The 20,984-nt window shown below is 41.9% G+C and overlaps 1 protein-coding gene across 3 annotated transcripts in view; it reads left to right on the forward strand.

Moving 5' to 3' along the window:
- Positions 1–20,984, forward strand: part of PDGFD (platelet derived growth factor D) — a 147,217-nt gene that overhangs the window by 84,794 nt on the left and 41,439 nt on the right. For 2 of the 3 annotated variants that reach the window (XM_009896775.2, XM_054164610.1), the window contains exons 2-3: positions 5,808–6,012; positions 11,159–11,339. In XM_009896775.2, coding sequence (XP_009895077.1) covers positions 5,808–6,012; positions 11,159–11,339 — 386 coding nt within the window. The remainder of the gene's footprint in view (positions 1–5,807; positions 6,013–11,158; positions 11,340–20,984) is intronic. The other variant, XM_054164609.1, reaches the window with a different exon arrangement.

The raw sequence follows: 20,984 nt of genomic DNA on the forward strand, positions 1-20,984 counted from the left end.
GAGGGGATTGGATGTGGCACTTGGTGCCATGGTTTAGTCATGAGGTCTGTGGCGACAGGTTGGATTTGAGGATCTTTGAGATCTCTTCCAACCTTGCTGATTCTGTGATTGTGTAATAAGAATTAAAAAAAAACAAAACCAACAAAAGAATATCTGAGCAAGCTGCCATAATTACAGCTTGCTTGGCATGCCTGTCCCCAGGATGAACTGATTTGTAGCCTGGAATAGAAAATGTTTTTACTGTTCTTTGCTTCTCACTCTGTGGATTCAGCTATTTAGATCAGGCTAATTTTCAGCTGAAGGAACTGAAGCACTTTTATTCTCCCTGAAGGTTATCTCATTTGTTTAAAAACTGGTGGCAAACCATTGCCTGCTGTATTTGTTTCAAAGACAGCAGTCATGAGGGAGAAGAGTTATAGCTGGAAAACTCCAACGTGCAAACTCCCAAGGTCCTTTCCTGAAACAACAAATAGTTTCACAAGTGGTAAAACTTCATATGGTTTCCAGGAATTCACTTTTCAGCTGAAGCAGAGGATAAACTCATCAGATTGTGCTCCATGGGATTGAGGAGGGCGTATTGCTTGTCATAAAGCATGTCACAATATGATATTGTGCTTTTCAGCCTCTACTGCTGTATCAAGGTTGTTGAGGTGACTACTTCTACAAAGAAGCAAACTTAGATGTGGGCTAACACCTAAAGAATTGAGAATACAATTCCAGAAACCTTATATTAGTTATTAGCAAGTAGTAATTGCCTTTAGGTTTTTTTCAGGTTTGAGATATTTTTATTATTTTAGTGAAGAAATTAATTGTTTATTGAATAATGATGATAAAAGTTTACTTCTTTCTGTAGCAGGTAAGTCATGACCAGGAGTAGTTTTAACAAGAATGTGTTGATACATTGCTAAAGCTTGCAAGTAAACACTGGGTGAAATTTCTGGTTTGGATTCTTGCTGCTCATGCAGCACAGTATTTAGAGAACTTGCCCTAGCTGAGGGAGAAATATTGGATCTGCTGGGCACCCATGGTAGGGAAAGGGAGACAAGTAACAATTTTCTGAACATTGAGCTGAACTTTCCAGTTCCCAGTCTGACACTCAGCTGCCCTCCTTATAGGAAGAGGGAGGCAAGTGCTTCTGAAAATGTGGATGCTTTGAAGCACTTAAATGTGAGCTTCTTTAGCTTGGACAACTGGACTACCATGTATAGCATTGTGTTTAAAATCAGTGGTTAGAAAAGAATGAAGAGGAAGAGAAAAGAAATATTAGTTGAGATAAATAAAATATAGAGCAAGCTGCTTCCCAGTCAGTGCAGACTCTGCAGGGAATTGCCTCAGTGCAAAGGATGTCTCCCAACTTCTTCCCACTCATCTTCCTTATGAAATAGTTTTCCTCCCCTAGTCCAAGGATGTCTTTGTAGCTCCTGCCATCAAGAATATCCCCTTTCTGTGTACAGTTTAAAGGGCCCTTTTGCCTTATGACATAACATCTACATTTATTGCTTGTGAAATGATTTTATGTTCTATTGAGTAATTGTGTATTACCCACTGTCGTCTTTTATTTACTCCCATAAAGCATTATGGAGTAGAGTCAGTATGGGACATTCAGGACACTGTATAGTACTGCATTGTGTTGCACTGTGACATGGGACAGTTTCAGTGCCTTTCCATTTGCCTACATCACTTCTGAAGTAGGTTTCTTCCTGGTTTCCCCCATGAAAAGCATGGCTTCCACATGAATAGTCTGGCTTCCATGAGTTCCCCCCGTCTATTTGATGAGAGCGAGAAGTACGGAAGTTATTCACATCTCCACAAATGTTTCCCAAATGCTTGATGATTCATGAGGGGCCAACCTCCAGAGACCAAGTTGGGGCAAGTTAATTGTGCAAAATCCCACTGAAAATCCCATTAGAAAACTCTAGTGATTTTGATTACAGTCCTGGCTACACCACTTCAGGTGGTTATTTAGTGCATGGGGAGAGAAGTAAGAAGGAATCGAGCTGTTTCAGAGTTCCTGAAGAGTCCACTGTGGTGTCAGGTGAAGGGTCTGAATGATGTTGCATTTCATCCCATGTGAGTTACAGAAGTGCCATTTTTATCCACTCTCATCAAACATAGAATCATAGAATGGATGAGGGCCACAGAAATGTTGCAGTTGTTGGAAAGTGTGGACTGCTGGCAGAATAGTGACTTTGGTTCTTTAATTAAATGAAAGAGGGGAACACCAGTCTTATTACAACTGGCCATGATCTTGCCACTGTTCTTGGCTAAGTGAGGGGATGTGTGATTCATAGAATCACAGAATCAATAAGGTTGGAAAAGACCTCAGAGATCATCAAGTCCAACCTATCGCCCAGCACCTCCTGACTAACTAAACCATGGCTTCAAGGGCCACATCCAGTCCCCTCTTGAACACCTTCAGGGATTGTGACTCCACCACCTTCCTGGGCAGCACATTCCAATGGCCAATCACTCTGTGAAGAACTTTCTCCTCACCTCGAGCCTTTATTCCTTTGTGGAAAAGGCATATCTTCAAGCTGTAATACTTTTATGTCCCCAACTTTGCATATGTATATAAAATGGAAATATATAAAACATGTATAAATGTAAATGTATGTAAAAAAATGCAGACATAGATTTTTTTAAAGTGTTATTTTAATATTGCCAAAGTATTGTCTCCCCCTGCTTCTCTCCAACTTGTCCTCTATAAGGATTTTATAAGTACTGCTTTTGCCACGATAGAAGTAGCAAGTCACTTTGATTTTCAGACTTTTGAACATGTGCAGCTCAGTTTCTCCATTTACCTGTTCAACTTGGATACTGTGGAGCTGTGCCAGCCATTGCATTTCAGCACTGATCTTGCTCTGCTGTGATTGACTTGCTGTTAGAGGAGCCCACAGATTCAGAGCTTAAGTTAAATAAAAAGCCATGACAGAGCCTGTCTTCTTGGGGTACAGTAATGCTGGTAGCATACTTTTTCAGCTGGTGTGCTAAGTGCATAGGTTTGTGGTTTGGGGGTGTATGTATGAGCACCTTTAAAATATAGATTGCAGTCCCTAGCACTTCAATCTCAGCAGTGGAGAACTCCAGCATAAAGCCTGTATCAGGACTGCCTGGGAAAAGCAACCCTTCAGAATCTTGAACCACATTGAACCACTCAGTGAAATGTGTGCTGTTAGTGGGAAAATGGCAAGGGTTTGTGGCCCAAGAAAGAAGGGCAAAGAACTCTGAGGTATGTGGTGAGTTCTGACATATTTTACTGCAGTAACTTTTGTTCTAATGTAGGGAATGTTGGTTTCATTCAAAAGTGCAGAATTTGCTTTCATCGAAATTTTTGTTGGACATCTTGGACACAGTCCTGTGAAATATCTTGTCCTCTTGGTTGTACTGAGTATTTTCAGAGTCCAAATGTCCTCAGCATTTCAGCAGAAGCTCAGAAGTGTTGGCTGGACATTTTGTATCATCGCAGATTAGGAGGGGGAAAAAAAATACAGAAGTGTCTAAAAGTAGAAAGCAGGCTTCAGTATAAATGTTCCTGATGAAAATGCAATAAAACTGCAAAGTGACTGAATTGTAACTTTTCCAATGCAAATTGGTCAGAACAGCACAGCACAAATGAAAACTGGCTAGTTCTGGCCTTTGTGAGCTATGGCATCAGGGCTATATTTGCTTAAGAACGGGTGGCTCAATGTGTGAGAACGTTTCAGCTTGAATGAAGGCATTGTAGAAAAATGTCACAAATAAATCTTTGGAGATAGTTCTTACAGGAAACCCAGACTTCTAAGTTTCAGGTTGTTTGGAAGCTGGAATTATTACCCTGTCATAAGGATACAAGGACCTGCTGACACACAGCCACACTTTGCTTACAGCTACATGCAGGGAGGTATTTATGCCCAGGAACCAGTGAAAAACAAAATAACAAATAGATGTACCTACAATGAAGTTTGTAGCCTTTCTCTAGGTTTCTGTTTTCAATGAACATTTGTGAAACAAATATGTTTCTTCCTTTACATGAAGGCCTTAGAAAGCTTCAGTCAAACAGATTTTATTTTAAGAGAGAAGACTTTGATTACTGTGTGACAGATGGCTGTGGCTCTTTGCTTACTTTGGTTCTGTATTCCCAATGTTCATAGTGTGGCTTGGTGGGGAAAGTTTTTCCCTGTTTTGCTCTTTCTGAGTAGCTGGAAGAAGATTTTTTTACATCTATTATTTTAGTGGAACTGGAGGTTGTTCAGGAGGAGACTTGATGGGGTGCTTGGTGCCATGGTTTAGTTATTTAGGTGGGTTGGATTGGTTGATGGGTTGGAGGCGATGATCTTGAAGGTCTCTTCCAACCTGGTCTATTCTATTCTATTCTATTCTATTCTATTCTATTCTATTCTATTCTATTCTATTCTATTAAGCAGAGTATTGAAGGAGATGTTCCTTTTAAGAGTAGGACATTGGAGTTTAGGTGTTTACATGAAACCATGTTCCCAGTCAGTTGTCAAATTTGATCTGTGCAGTCGAGTGACTGACTCAGGACCTGTCCTGGTGTAGGTTCCACCAGCTATGTAGAGAAGGGGTTCATCTTACCCATGTGCAGCTGGCTGTGTGGCACAGTACAACTTCTAAGGGACTTTTGCTGGGGGTTGCTGGATGTGCTGCTCTACCTCCCTGTCTTTGTGGAGGCCAGGAAGAAAATCATGCTGTGTCTTCAATGTCATTAGGTATCTCTCTGTAATTAACTGAATTGAGTCCAATATCACTACACACAACATGGGAGACACAGAGAGATGTGTCACAGGTGGAGGCTCAGATCTGAGCATCTTAACTGGAAGTTAAACCCTGACATGATCTGCTGGTTAATTCTGATCCTCGAAATTCCATCATGCTAAAGCTGTCAGTGCATGAAAGAATAGCTCTTTTCAGTTCTTTTCAGTTCTGTGGTACTGGAAGCCAAATTTCAGTATCAGTAACATCTGGACAATGCAAATTCATGCTGCAACTGAGAAGTCATTTTAACTTCTGGAGAACTGGATCTTGCCACAGTTCCTCTTATTCTTGGAGCCAGGGATTTACAGTAGCTGAGGCTTTACCTCAGTATAAGAAAACTTCAGGAGCAATTGAGTATTTGCCCAGGCAGAAGTTGTGAAATTATAATTAAGTAAAGACTTGACCAATTACCTTGAATTAATAAAATGATTGCTGGGACAATTTTTGACTTCAGTTGGGTCGGTATTAAGCATGGAGTAGCAATTTGTGTTAATGATCCATTAACAGCAAATGATTCACACCATATAAATAAACCAAAATGTGACCTAACACGTGCTTCTGGAGGAAACACTTAAGCACAATAAACAAACTTAGACTCACTCACAGCTACTTTCTTCCAGCCTCTTATTGCTGCTTTTGTTCAGAGGGCATTTCTCCCCAGAGCACCAAATTTTGGGCAGCAGGTCTGTTTATCTTTTTTGCTTCACTCTGTCTCACTGCATTATTCTCAAGCTTGTAGCATTCATTAAAATGTAAATTCTGTTTTAAAACCAAAATAGAATAAAAGTATGTAATTAATATCAGTGTAAAAAGAATGCATTTATCATAAAATAAAAAGGCCATGTATTTGAGCACTGTTGTTCTTGTTGTTTGTAGGGGGGGTAAATGAAGAGAAAATGCACTGTACTTCATATTTAATAGTAAACTGCTCCTAGGCTCAACTTACTATAGAATTTAACTGCAAATAATTTCTGCTGTGTTATAAACTGTTGTGTTTTTTGCCTTCCTGTAACTGGAGCAACATACTAATTTCTACAAGTTGTGACTACTAACAGAGAGCAATCACCTCACAGACTTGTACCGAAAAGAAGAGAGCATCAGCGTGGCAGGGAACGGCTGCATCCACAGTCCTCGCTTCCCCAGCAGTTACCCTAGGAACCTCCTGCTGACGTGGCGGCTGCACTCCCCGGAGAGCACCAGAATCCAGTTGGCTTTTGATAACCAGTTTGGACTGGAGGAACCTGAAAATGATATCTGCAGGTAAGCGGTGAGAGGAAGTTCGCAAAGGCCTTCTTAATACAACTTTTGTGCTTAAGGATGTGGCCAGTGACAAGAGACTACAAAACGAAATGTGGGGTTTGGTTTTGCAGTCTCCTGGTTTTGATGGCAGACCTCTCTGGCTGGATGGCACTGCTTTGAGGACAGACCTCCAAGGGTCCTTTCCAACCCAAATTGGTCTTTGAGTTTATAAGTAAACTGAGCTGTCCTGTACTTGAAACAGTTTTGGCAGGTCTTAGTCCTATAGCGTTTTAGGCATAAGGCACTTTCATGCATGAATCCAGCTACCTAGCAAGTCAGAGACTACTTTAATAGGATTTTGTCCTCTCTCACCTCTGTCATGTTTCAGCTAGGCAAACCCCATCTTCTTCAGTAAATGAAAGGCTCTGGGGGCTATGAGTGAGTAAGTATGTGTTTATCTGAAGGACAGATAAAAATGCATTGAAAAATATAACCGTTATTAAAATTGTTTGTCTTTATTGTTACTCTTCATTGGTATGATTTCTTTTTAAACCTTTAAATACAAGTTCACAAACATCAGCATACTCTGCATATTGATGTATCTAATAAAGTTACATCTGCTGTGTCCCAATTGCTTTGGTTTCCCCTTTTACACAGAAGTGACCATAAACTCAGTTGATCTGACTGATTAACCCAGGTGGATAAACTGCTTTGCTTTAACAGAGCACAGAGGCAAATCTTCCCAAGATTCACTAAATCAGTATACATCCACAGGGGTTTTGTTTATATTTCTTTTATTCAGCTATCTGTGCTGCAGGAGAGAACAGAGCTTAGGATTCCCATGTGCTCTGAAAGGCAGATTGCTGTGATGCTACTTACGTAAAACGCTTAAGTCTCAACTTCCAGCTCTTTGCCTGATCATGTTGCTACGTTCACCTTATCTGTGCAGAGAACTGGGTTGTTAGGCTTGCTGCACACCCAGCCTCTGCTTATCTTATCTTCTTTGTCGATTAATTTGCATTTATAGGGTTTGGCAGCTCTGCAAGGTTTTACAGGGTGGATTTTTTTCCCCCCCTGTTTTGCCTTGTTAATTGTCAGTGATACCAATAGAGAGAACCATTTCTGCAGGTTTGCTTTCCTTTTAGTAATAAAATGAAAAAAACAGCCTCAAACTGGCTCTCCTTCCCTGTGCCTGGGTGATCTTGGCAGGTGCTGCTTTGCTCTGGCACTCTTGGTCCAAGATCAGCAGCAGTCAGTAACGGTAGTTACCTCCTAGCACTGCGAATGCTTTCCCAGATTGAGAGCCTAATGAATACAGAAGCAGCCTGTTAATATTTACATAGTGAATAAACTGTGGCTGACCTTAAAGCTTTGCAACTTTGAAACAGAGGGTAATTTACTGTGGAAAAAAAGGTGAAGAATTCTGTGAAGAGCCACGAAAGGTGATGGCAGGGTGAGGGGAAGTCAAGCTGTTACTGGCATTTTGGGTTTGGGGACCATCTTGGAAGACAGTCTGCTACTTCTTCCAGAGCAGCTAATTTAGGCTGCAGAAAGAAGCAGAGAGCTTCCATCATCCATATTGTCCATGGAAACTGGAGAGATACCACATTCTTTTCTGCAGTAAAGCTTTCCCAGGCATTCCTGGAAGACCTTCATTTGCGTAGCATTGCTTCCAGAGTGAGGAATTTCTCAGGCAGACAGCTCGTGATGGCTTTAAGCCTGTTAAGTACTGTGTGCGTAGTTGGGCTTTTTGCTAACGCTCAATATGTCCTTTCTGCAACTTCAGTCCCTGACAATCCCTGCAGTGCTGCTTTAGAGGGACAGCAAGAAATGTTTTAATTGAATGCTGAGAGCTGAGCATGTGCTTGAACACTGTGCATATTGGACAAGTAATTTCAGGACCTCTGCACCTTCCCTTCCTTTTGTACTTGCTTCTGACCATTCACTTTTATTTTTTCACAAACTTCCTGGTGTTTTCTTTCAATTTTTCATTAATGCTAATTGTTGTAATTTGCATACTATTAAGACCAAACTGATTGAAATTCGTCCAGGCCGAGGAATGAAAAGGTATGCTAGAGCAGAGCTGTTTTGGAAGGAGAGGAAATAGCCAAGGTTTTTACAGAAGTTTCTAGAAGTTCTGTTAATATTTCCACAGGCACATGATAAGAGACAATTCTGAAAACTAATTGAATTATCCAGCCTCTTAGGCTCCTTGGGTGCACAGAAATAACCAAGACAGCACCTACTGTGTCCAGTTCTGGGCCCCTCAGTTTAAGAAGGACATTGAGACACTTCAACGTGTCCAGAGAAGGGCATCGAGGCTGGGGAGAGGCCTTGAGCAATCCCTGTTCAAAGAGACTGAGGGAGCTGGGATTGTTTAGCCTGGAGAAAAGGAGGCTCAGGGGAGACCTTCTTGCTCTCTACAACTACCTGAAGGGAGGTTGTAGCCAGGAGGGTGTTGGTTCTCTTCTCCCAGGCAACCAGCACCAGAACAAGAGGACACAGTCTCAAATTGTGCCAGGGAAAGTTTAGGCTTGAGGTGAGGAGAAAGTTCTTCACAGAGAGAGTTGTGGAATGTGCTGCCCAGGGAGGTGGTAGAGTCACTATCCCTGGAGGTGTTCATGAGGTGATTGGACATGGCACTTGGTGCCACGGTTTAGTCATGAGGTCTGTGGTGACAGGTTGGACTTGATGACTGGACTTGATTGGACTTGATGATCTCTTCCAACCTTGGTGATTCTGTGTGTGATTCTGTGAAAGCCTCTGCTTCTGGAAGTAGAAATCATCCCTGAAAGCCTATGGATTTGCCCCGTTTTTGCTAGCAGTTAGTCTGGCTTCTGGCCTTAAAAGTTTGGGAGGCCAGTCAGGAGAGTGTCCACCAAAGCCTACAAGGTTATCTTATGCTGAGAACTCTGCAACCCCTCATGTCAGCATAAGTGTTTGCTGGCTCTCATGCATCCAGAGGCCGTGGTAGATGTTTTCATGGGCAGCACAGAGTTCTGCCCAGGTACCACATCCATCACCATGAAGGAGTGGGAACAGAGGATGGTTGAGAGAGCATGAAACAAATTTACCTCTGACTGGAACTAAACTTTGTCATGTTACCAAAAAAAAAAAAAACAACAAAAAAACCACACACCATATTTCAGCAGACTTTGGGCAGATTTAAGTGATTTGGTTATGGTCAATCTGTTGATTTTCTGTTCTGTGCAATTTAGGGTTGGTGAGTATAAAAGCAGCAGTGCTGACATTCTCAAGCCACATGGTATTTATACTGTTTCACATGGGCTCTCAACTGAAAAAGAAAAGCAGATCTGTTATTTACAGAGCTAGTCAGCTTCCACAACTGAGCAGGGAGGTGGGTGCTTGGCCCACAGACCCAGAGCCATGGAGCAGCACATTGCTAGTAAGGACCAGTTAGCAGCCTTAAACCCCCTCTTTGGAAGAAGCTCTTGCTTTGATAATATAAATCTTTCCTGGTAAAGACCTCCAAGGGTTTATGGCTAAACTATACTGCGAGGGTGGCAACTCTTGGCATACCTTGTTGCTTGCACTCAACCTGCCAGTCCTGTCATCGCCTCTCCCTTGCTGGTCACAATGTATGGAACCTTTGCTTGCACTCAACCTGCCAGTCCTGTCATTGCCTCTCCCTTGCTGGCCACAATGCATGGAACCTTTGCTTGCACTCAACCTGCCAGTCCTGTCATTGCCTCTCCCATGCTGGCCACAATGCATGGAACTTAAGTCTGGCTCCACTGATATCAGGGGACTGGTTTTCTCATAGACGTTGTGAGATCAGGACTTTGTGCTATGCCTCCCTTATTCTCCAGCTCAATGAATTAACGAATGACCCAAGCTAGAGAACACACAGGCTGCAGCGGTGTCACTGTGTCCTCTCATCTGTGGGATTTAGTGTCTGCTGCTCCTGGCAGCACCTTATTTGAGCTCAGGACACCATGATTGTGGCATAGGTGCCTGATCAAGGTGTGACATTGCATAGGGCAAGATGTGCTGTTGCTTTTCCCATGGGGACAGCACCCACACAAACAGCAGAGGAGTTCTTTCCATGGCAGGTAGAGTACCAGCCTGCCCTTTTCTGCTTGAAATGAGTCTTTCCAGGCTATCTAGCAGAAGCACCATTCCACCTACAACAAAGGTCCTAAAAAGCACCTTTCAGCAGCATACACTGCCCTGCATCCCTCCAGCATCTCCCTTTGCTCCTGGCACAGTGGCAGCCCAGCTTCAAGCCCTCTGATAAGCACAGCAGGAAGGAGCCAGTGTCGGTAGCTTCAGGGAGCTGGGAGACCACCACAAAGTGCACAAATGCTTGCAGCTGCTCAACTTGGGCAGCCTGCCTTAAATAATATTTTATCAGATCTCTAAATAATTTATCCACCACATTAAATACAATACGTATGTTTGCTGTGTACTAAGCACATGCATGTGCCTCCCACTGCTATTTTAACATGGTAGAAAATACTGTCTGTCATGTTTCAGAAGGCCAAAAATCAGTCACCTGAGCACTCAAGCAGTAGCTTGAAACTTAGTGGGGTTTGTACTACATGAGCCTGTCCACCATTTGTAATATTTAGTCGGATGCTTTGCAGTGGAGAACTAGAAATAGTTGTCTTTGTGTCTCCAGCTGTATTCCTGTCTATTCTTATTTCCCATCTGGAGTGCTGAGTCCAGTTGTGGAGCCCCTATTACAAGAAGGATCTGGATGTGCTGGAACATGTCCAGAGAAGGGTCATGAGGATGATCGGAAAGCTGGAGCACCTCTCCTATAAGGACAGACTGAGGGAGTTGGGGCTGTTCAGTCTGGAGACAAGAAGGCTCTGAGGAGACCTTATTGTGGCCTTCCAGTATATTAAGGGGGCCTACAAGAAAGCTGGAGAGGGACTTTTTAGGGTGCCAGTTAATGATAGGACTAGGGGGAATGGAAGGAAACTAGAAATGGGTAGATTCAGATTGGACGTCAGGAAGAAGTTCTTCCCCATGAGGGTGGTGAGACACTGGAAGAGGTTGCCCAGGGAGGTGGTTGAAGCCCCATCCCTGGAGGTTTTTAAGGCCAGGTTGAATGTAGTTCTGAGCAACCTGATCTACTGTGAGTTGTACTATCTTCTGTAGCCAGAGCTAGCAAAAAATAATCTTTCAAACTGGTTCCTAGGTATGACTTTGTGGAACTGGAAGACGTATCAGAGACCAGCACAGTTATACGAGGACGGTGGTGTGGACACAAGGAGGTACCCCCAAGAATAACATCGAGAACAAATCAGATAAAGATAACCTTCAAATCTGATGACTACTTTGTGGCTAAACCTGGATTCAAGATTTGTTACTCCCTTGTGGTAAGTCACTTCTCTGTGTCATGGATGACAGACAGATTGCAGTGGAAAAGAGCATCAGTGCTTGAAGATTAGATGGTGCAGCTAACTGCATTGGATCGAAACATTAATTGACTGAAACTATTGTCATTCCAGCAACTACATTAATACAAATGCAAAGTATTTATTACATTCTGTCATTAAATATAAAATAAAGTCAAGGCCAGGCCAGGATTTACACTAATAACACGTTTCAGAAACACCAACACATTCTACACTTAGATTGCGCTCCAAGTGCTTTGACAGATGCTGCAGAACTAGCAAAGAAATGGCTGTTCTATGAACTCCTTTGTTGTGTTCATTTGAGGTCAAATAAAAATACCTCCAGGGGTTATGGCCTAGATTCTGAGTTAGATGCAGAGTACTTTACTCTACAAGCAGTAGAATTCTACATACTACACAAAGTGCTAAGGCTCAGGCTGTATTTTTAACCATGTGTAAACATGCCTCTTTGTATATGCAGTGGCACTGGCCTTGTGTCACGTACTGTTTCCATGAGATGAAAACTTCCCCTCTTTTTTTGACTTTGGGTTTGTATTTAGGGAGCAGGAATGCTCACTGGTCTAAGCAGATTTTGATACAAAATTTATTCCTTTGTATTGTCCTGATTAATATTATAATGCTTTTGGTGCAGTGTAGCCTGAAAGAGGTAGATTTTGCAAACACTCAGGAAATGGTAAGCATTAATTTATTATACTGTCATCATTACATTTTCATATCCATCACACTGCTTATTCCCTTTTTATTCAATCCACTGTTATTTAACAAGGAGAAGAACGCCTAGAATAGCAATAATGTTAATGCTGTAAGAGAAGAAATCTCATTTCAGCCGCTTGGATTTGCATGCATGTATGCCTGTGTGTGCTAAAAAGAGTCCATAAACAGCACATTGACAGGAAAACTCTAAAGCTATAAAGATTGTGCTCCCTTGCATTTCAATTGTTAGGCTTCTAGTGGAGTAAGCATTTCACTGTGAGTAAATCCTGAGCTCTAATTTACTCTAATTTGAAGGTAGCCTACTAAAACTAAAATTTAGGCAGAACAGTCTGTGAAAGGCCACTGGGCATAAAAATGAGAGAGTGAAGCAGCCTCCCTTTACGCTGCTCATATTTCAGTGTCGCCACAAAAACCTCTGCTGCATTCAGCAAGCTTTATTCCAGACCACATACAGCTAGTCTGATAGTATTAGGCTTTCCAAAAACCAACATTATCAGTCATAAAGGGACAGGACTTTCTGCCCTAGAAAACTCAAAAAAGGCTGGGTTTATGTCATTTCTGGGTTTGTGTCATTTCAAAACTATGAGTAAACAGAGAATTTTACAGGCTTGCAAATCTATTCAGGAGGACGTTCTCCAAGTGCAACCTTCTGAATGAAATACTATTTTGTTTCTGAGAAGAGAGGCCTACAGGTGATGAGTGGCATCTGTGAGATGGAAGATGATAAGTGCTTAACTGATCTTCAGATTCAGAGCTATCCAACCTAAAACTGCAGGATTAATATTCAGCAGTGTCAGCCCTTTTTCAGTAGTCCCCACAGTCACTTAGAACTCAGCTCATAGATATGCTGAGCACTGCTGACCTCTGAAGGTGGAATTCATTGTGAGTTTCTAGGCAGCAAACCAGGGACCATTAATGAAGCATGCAAAAACATATGGTATTTTGTATCGGCTGAAATGAAAGACCTTTACATTGCCCTTTTTTTTTCTTCACTTTTGTAACCTTCTCCAAGACAAGGCTAATTCTGGGGCTATCTTGGAGAATGCTGTTATGTTTGCTGTTTGGATCTGCGTGGCAGTTATTTATTTGTCTACCAGATTCTGACTGATAATTTTCCCGAGAAAATTGAAGCAAGTGATTTGGAGAGTTCACTTGAGTGTATTGATCAGCTGCATCTCCTGAGCGTGGTGCCAGAATGGCTGGGTGAATTTCTCACTGTTGCACATGCAGCCAAGCAGCCCTGCAGCCTTGCTCTCTGGCCCCCTCATTTATGAATCTTCAAGGAAGTCAGTTAAGTTCACTTCGTTTGATGCAGATCAAGTTTTTACTTAGTTCAGCACTCTGCATGAGGCACAAAGGAAGCACCGCAGAGCTTAGCAGAAACATACTTCATTATCTTTGTGTACTTGTGGTTTTGTGTTAACCTCACATTTCAGTGTCATTTAGGGAGACAAAAAGGGATTATTTTTTTATAAAAAAGACGTTAAGTTTGACTTGTATCAATGGAAATCACATTTGCCCTTGTAAACATGGCATGCAGAGTAAACAACTCATGCAGAGTAAGCAACCAGGACTCAATCATGCAGGACAGTGGGATTAGAATTCAAAGTGACTCTGGAAAATTGGGCTGGGAAAACCGCAAGGATGACCCTTAAAAGGACAAGGTTGAAAGCTGTACAGATGCCTGGGAGTAATTAGCTGTCCCAATAGAAGATAATGGACAATAGGAGCAGATCTGTGAAATAAGGTCTGACCATCTGAACACAGCATTTAGCAGCTTTTGCTTGCTGAAGTGGAATCCCTCACCTTCCTCCTCCTCTCCCTGCATCCTCTGCCTCTTGGCACCTCTGCCTTTGCCCTCTCTGTGAGTCTGAAGGAGTAGAAAGGCTCGAGAGGGAGCAGTGAGAGCGATCTTGGATGGAAGGGGCAGATGCAACATGCTGTTTTGTGTCCGTGATCCAGTCTTTCCCCATGAAGCCATAGAACTGCCTAGGGTAGGAGCTTCAGGACAGACCTGACTCCAGGAACTTATTGGTGACTTGAGTGTGCTTCACTGCTAATCCCAGATTGAATAGGAGTCAAAAGTGACCTGATATGGCTGGAAAAAGTCACTCCTACACTGTACTGTCTGTGACGGTGCAGAAGTAGGTAAGTATGCTCAGCTGGTGTCTGGCCTCTCTGAACACTTCACATTCAAACCCCCCAGATGCTGCAGTGCAGTTTGTTGGCATAGCCTGGGTACCCACACAGCGAAATGTCTCCCTTGAACCTCTTTAAAAATCATCTTTTTCTTCAAGCTTCACAGACCCAGAGCAAAAATGTTCTGGAGCAAGCCCTGGACAGCTATTAGGCATGAGCCTCACTTAGCTGCAAATTTGTTTGAAATTCCTTCCTGCCATTATCACTTGAAGTGCTTACTTCTCAAACGTTTATTTTTCACTTTTCTTGATTGAGTTGCCTTAGAAACCTTAGTTTGCAGTATAGAAGGCACTGATTTATTCCAGCCTTTTTTTCTCACACTTTATATAATTTCTTCCCCTAAGGACATAGTGTTTCAACATAAACACTGTGGAAATATGTGATACAAAAGAAGGTCTCAGATTACTCACAGAGTTGCTAATGAGAAGGTAGGCACTGCCATGAGAAAGGTCCCTGGGTTGCTTGCCTTAAAGTGGGTAATGTTGCCACAAATGTTAAATTTCATTCTACTGCTGCTTGCAGTACATTTACAGGCATCCTGGCTTGTACCATGAACAGTGAGGCCAGCAGGAGCAAGGAGGTAATTTTGCCTCTGTCCTCAGCACTGGTTAGGCCACACCTTGAGTCCTGTGTCCAGTTCTGGGTCCCTCAGTTTAGGAAAGATGTTGAGTTGCTGGAATGTGTCCAGAGAAGGGCAACAAAGCTGGCGAGGGGTCTGGAGCACAGCCCTGTGAGGAGAGGCTGAGAGAGTTGGGGTTGCTTAGCCTGGAGAGGAGGATGCTCAGAGGAGACCTTATTGCTGTCTACAACTACCTGAAGGGAGGTTGTAGACAGGAAGGGGTTGGTCTCTTCTCCAAGGCAGCCAGTACCAGAACAAGAGGATACAGTCTCAAGCTGTGCCAGGGGAGGTTTAGGCTGGATGTTAGGAAGAAATTCTTCACAGGAAGAGGGATTGGCCATTGGAATGGGCTGCCCAGGGAGGTGGTGGAGTCACCATCACTGGAGGTGTTTAGGAAGAGACTGGATGGGGTGCTTGGTTGCATGGTTTAGTTGATTAGATGGTGTTGGGTGATAGGTTGGACACAATGATCTCAAAGGTCTTTTCCAACCTGGTTAATTCTATTCTATTCTATTCTATTCTATTCTATTCTATTCTATTCTATTCTATTCTATTCTATTCTATTCTATTCCATTCCATTCCATTCCATTCCATTCCATTCCATTCCATTCCATTCTATTCTACCTCAACTGAGGAATCTTGTGTGTAGCAAGTAAGTATTCAATAACTACTGAAAATTCTGCACTGGTTATTGTGAGATGTAGGCATGTAAATTGTTACATGTGGAAATAATCTTTGTTTGATTGAAGTCATTTTATACAATATTCTTTTTCTTTCTGAAGTGAAATTCTTCCAGTGTTCTAATTCTGGAAGGCATTGTTAACAAGATTGAACCTTCTGTTTTACAAGAACATTAGCATGGACATTTACTAAAATAATCTAGGACCTTGTTCAGGGATGTGTTCCAAAAATAAAGGTGAATGTTTTGAATTAAAATTCCAACTCTGCATTTAATTTAATTCTGATGAGACAACTAGAAAATGTCAGATTCCATTTGCTAATTAAAAGCATTGTTTGAAGTTTATTGTAAAAGGAACGTATTTGTTATACCTTCCTAACAGTAAATTGTTATTGCCTTACTAATTGTTTCATTAATCCTAAATTAAATCCATATTGTGGAACTTTTACTAAAATCAGTATTGGAAACAAGGGCTGCAAAAAAGCAGGCATATGTTTATGCAGGCATAAATATATACAATGATGTAAGGTTAAACCCCCATGTACACATACAATATTTTACACACACACACACACACACACACAAACATATATATGTGTGTGTATATATATCTATATGCTTTTAGCTTTCTTTTCTTATTAATTCATAGACTCATAGAATCATAGAATTAATAAGGTTGGAAAAGACCTCAAAGATCATGGCACCAAGCACCCCATCCAGTCTCTTCCTAAACACCTCCAGTGATGGTGACTCCACCACCTCCCCAGGCAGCACATTCCAATGGCCAATCACTCTTTCTGGGAAGAATTTCTTCTTAACATCCAGCCTAAACCTCCCCTGGTGCAGCTTGAGACTGTGTCCTCTTGTTCTGGTGCTGGTTGCCTGGGAGAAGAGACCAACCCCCTCCTGGCTACAACCTCCCTTCAGGTAGTTGTAGACAGCAATAAGGTCTCCCTTGAGCCTCCTCTTCTCCAGGCTAAGCAACCCCAGCTCCCTCAGTCTCTCCTCATAGGGCTTGTGTTCCAAACACCTCACCAACTTTGTTGCCCTTCTCTGGACATGTTCAAGAGTCTCTATGTCCTTCTTAAATTGAGGGGCCCGAGAACTGGACACAGTACTCAAGGTGTGGCCTAACCAGTGACTAGGGAACACCACATGGCATTAAAAGCAATCTTTCTTTATTTGGGAATTGTAAAGCACCAGTGGTGGGCATGTGGTGCTGAACAGGAGTGAATTTATCCCAGGAGAAACTTCTCTGTCAAAATGTGTATTAATGTGTTAGATCATGAGCCATTTTTGCTTATTTGTAATTGATTATTTATTTTTTTTGAATGAAGAAGGTGTAAAGAAATTAATGGAATAGAGTGGGGGTAACTTTGGGGTTGGATCCATCACATGTGGAATTTTACAGAGATGTAGTTTTCTGCTAAACACTGGATTTAGAGTCCACTACTCACATGATCAAGAAAAGAGCACTGGTCACAAAATGGGGTGAGAAACCATGATCTACTAAAAGTTAGTTACTGTCTCATGCAAGAAATTTGGAGCAAAGGCAGTTCCAATACTAAACCTAAATTCTTTGATACTGCCTGTTAAGCTCACAAGAAAACACAAAAAATTCAAAGCACAGTCAGAAAATGCAGATGTGCAGGGAAAACACCCAATTCTGGTACTTATACACACAGTCACTCTGAATCAAGAGACTAGCACCTTGTATTTTTACCAGATATATTTGCAATAATAATGCAGCACCAGGCTGGAGGGGGTTGGGTTTAGGTTTTCTTTCTTATAGTAAGTCGATAAGTAACCTCCCTTGTAAGAGTTAACATAATCACAAAAAGATTCAGTCACCCTGTGAATACAGATTCATAAAGCCCATAAAGGATAATTAGTTCTTTATCACCAACCACAGAGCTGAATCCAGCCTGGAAGCTGCGTGAGTCTTTGCCGCCGTGCTTCTGTTTTCACTTGTCACTTCTTTCACAGAGTAGACGTTTCATTTCTGTCTCCAAGACAAAATATTCTGCCTGAAAACCCGTATAATATATCTCATGTGACAACAGGCATGATAATGGCGCATGAATTCCTTCCCTGCTTTTAGATAATCCACAGAAGGAATCCCAGTAAATTGCTGGGGGGACAGAAGGAGAGGAACAGGGTGGGGGGAGAATGTCTACATTAATAAATTGGTTGAACTTGAAATAGATCTCACAGTGAAGAAGCAGCAAGAACTTACATGTGGATATTTTGCCAGTTGTTCTGCTGCTCTTTTTCTGATTTCAGTTTTGATTCCCTCTCCATGCTGGACAGCAAGACTTTTTATAAATACAAACCATGTGCAAAACTCCTAACAATTTATATGACAGAACTTCTATTTTCTGTCAGAGTACTGCTTTCTTTGGTTTCGCTCAAGGCATGCCATCATCATAAAGTTATCAGCCAGAGGCTCATCTTTCAGGAGAGAAGTAATTAAGTCCTTTCTAATTAGGTGAAACTTGCCCAAAATCATTAGCATTCTTTCCCCAACTTTGCATATGCAGAGAATTTGAGAAGCTGTCTAAGCACAACTTTTTTCTTTTACTTTGGAAGCTGTTATAATGTTTTAAAAGGCAACATAAAATGACAGCATGTTAAAAAGAGAGGTTGTGCCTCAGTGCATCTTGAGACATGAAGCATCTCAAAGGAATTTTATATGGGGAGGAGGAATGCTTTCCATTTAACGAAGGTTCCTGAGAATCCAGCAAGCTTCAATCTGTTGCGTAATGCATCTCACAGGACCCAGCCTGTCTTTCAGCACAGTTTGATGAAGGAAGGAGAGTGGTGTGGTAGACAGGCCGAGCAGTGTGGTAGGCAGCTCAGTTATCCCAAACACTCAGAGCAGAACAAAACATAATGAAGGATACAAAAGCAGCAAAACTGGGAGCTGAATAGCTTGGCAATAAGAAAATGGCATACTTGGGTTGAGAAGGCATGTCTGGACAAGCAGTTTCACAAGCAGCAGCAGCTGCTCCAGGGGCAGCCAAAACTTGTAATAAAAAGGTTCATTTCAACATTTACATCTAATCAAGACCTATTTCTCCCTCTGAAGTCCTATAACACCTTCCAAAACTTTTAACCTTTATTGCCTAGCTGCTATTGAGTCCAGTTCTGGGGCCCTCAGTTTAAGAAGGACATTGAGACACTTGAACTTGTCCAGAGAAGGGCAACAAGGCTGGGGAGAGGCCTCAAGCACAAGCCCTATGAGGAGAGGCTGAGGGAGTGGGGGTTGTTTAGCCTGGAGAAGAGGAGGCTCAGGGCAGACCTTATTGCTCTCTACAACTACCTGAAGGAAGGTTGTAGCCTGGGGGGGGGGGTTGGTCTCTTCTCCCAGGCAACCAGCACCAGAACAAGAGGACACAGTCTCAAGCTGCACCAGGGGAAGTTTAGGCTCGAAGTGAGGAGAAAGTTCTTCACAGAGAGAGTTGTTAGCCATTGGAAGGAGCTGCCCAGTGAGGTGGTGAAGTCATCGTCCCTGGAGGTATTCAAAAAGGGATTGGACATTGGACTTGAAGCAATGGTTTATTAGTCATGAGGTGTTGGGTGATAGGTTGGACTTGATGATCTTGAACTTCTTTTCCAACCTGGTCAATTCAATTCAATTCAATCCAAGTCTATTCTATTCTATTCTATTCTATTCTATTCTATTCTATTCTATTCTATTCTATTCTATTCTATTCTAATTTCTTGAAGAAACATTTAACAGTCTGGCAATACCGTGAATGAGTGGTGGTTAAAAAAATGGACGCAGGATAGTCAAGATACTTTTGTGTCAAAACTGCACTGGGCAAATCAATTAGTTTACAAAAGAATTTATTATTTCAGGATTGTTTTTAGAGCTTGCCAGTCTTAAAATTAGTAATACTACTTACCACATACGTTGAAATGTTTTATTCAGAGTATCCATAAAGAGGTAGTCTTAATTAACTTTAAATGTATGTAGGTAGTAGAAAGTTAGGTTAGATCCAGCACTGAAAATTGTAATGCATTGAATGAAAGGGCACATTATCTGTGCCGTAGTAAGCTCAACCTGGGAGAGGGCAAAGGCCATCCTGTTCTCTGACTTTGCTTCCTATGTTTGTGTAGCCAAACAGAAAACACCAATATTTCAGCACTGCAGTAGGGTCAGGCAAGTAGCAGTCTCAATATAGCTCCTGTTAGAAAATGTGGAAAGACCTTATACCTAATTTGTTTGTTTAGAGCTGACCATTAGGAGAGCACCAGGGGACATGGGAAATACAGTAGCAAACCGGACATACCAACAAACATCCCATCAATACCGCTGATAGATGTGCAGACCTCTCTGCATCTAAGCTAGGAAGGTTAAATCCAACAATTTTCACCTAGGTTTACCCTAAACCACATGTCAGTGTGTAAGAACTTGAGGTGAGTTTACACTGTCAGACTTTTTTAACAACAGTCATTAACCTGTGCATTGCATGAGGTGTTTGGTTGAAAAGTGGGACTATTTTAGATTGTTGACTTAAGGACATAATGCTGCCTCTGTAAATCCACATTATCTCCTTTAATTCCACCTTGGCAACGGCTGAAGATGTTAGCATGTGAAATGATGAACGTACTTCTTATTTTGATTTTGTAACTCTGGAGGTTTGTTGTATAGAAATCTAGTTATAGATGACAGATTTGTAGGGAGAACAGAGATACCACATTTGATTCTATAAAAAGGTTAATTAGGTCCTTAAGTGGTATTACAGCGCTGCAAAGAGGTATTGATTAACTCCTGGTGCTTCAGGGTGGCACAAGGGAAGAGGAGATAGCCTGTTCTTCCCAGGCCTTGTTCCTGTTGAGCAGTTCTGCTTTATAATTTCCACAAAGGCTGAAGATCTTAACTTTAATCTTAATCTTGACTTTAATATGTGCCAGATGTGTTGGAGACAAATAGGAAGTGTCCTTTCAGCATCTCCTTCTGAAAGACTTCCAGAAGTGACTGTAAATTGGAGCATGCTAGACCTCCAAACTTGCACTGAGCAAGTTTTGCAAACCCATCACAGCATGTGTAGGTTGCAAAGTGCCTTTTAAATCAAAACAAGAATTGGATGTCTTCACACTTTTGTAGAAAGGTGAGCTCCTAGGCTCAGCTTCAAGTTTGGTGTTACGCCAGTACTATTTATTCCACTATGTGTCAATGTTATCTTACAAAGCCTTGCAGCACAATCCTGCTCTTGTGCTGTTCTAGACCAGGGTCATTTTCAACCTTACCACTGTTCAATGTGTTTTTGTCATTCTTGGCAAGCCAGGGAGAACAATGCACTGTTCATAATCTGTGTTTACCTTGTTTAGTGCAGCATCTGGAGAGTACTACTGGCTCAAGAGATAGTGATTGTTTTAGGATTTCTGG

This window comes from Dryobates pubescens, chromosome 10 (assembly GCF_014839835.1).
Source record: "Dryobates pubescens isolate bDryPub1 chromosome 10, bDryPub1.pri, whole genome shotgun sequence".
NCBI lineage: Eukaryota > Metazoa > Chordata > Aves > Piciformes > Picidae > Dryobates > Dryobates pubescens.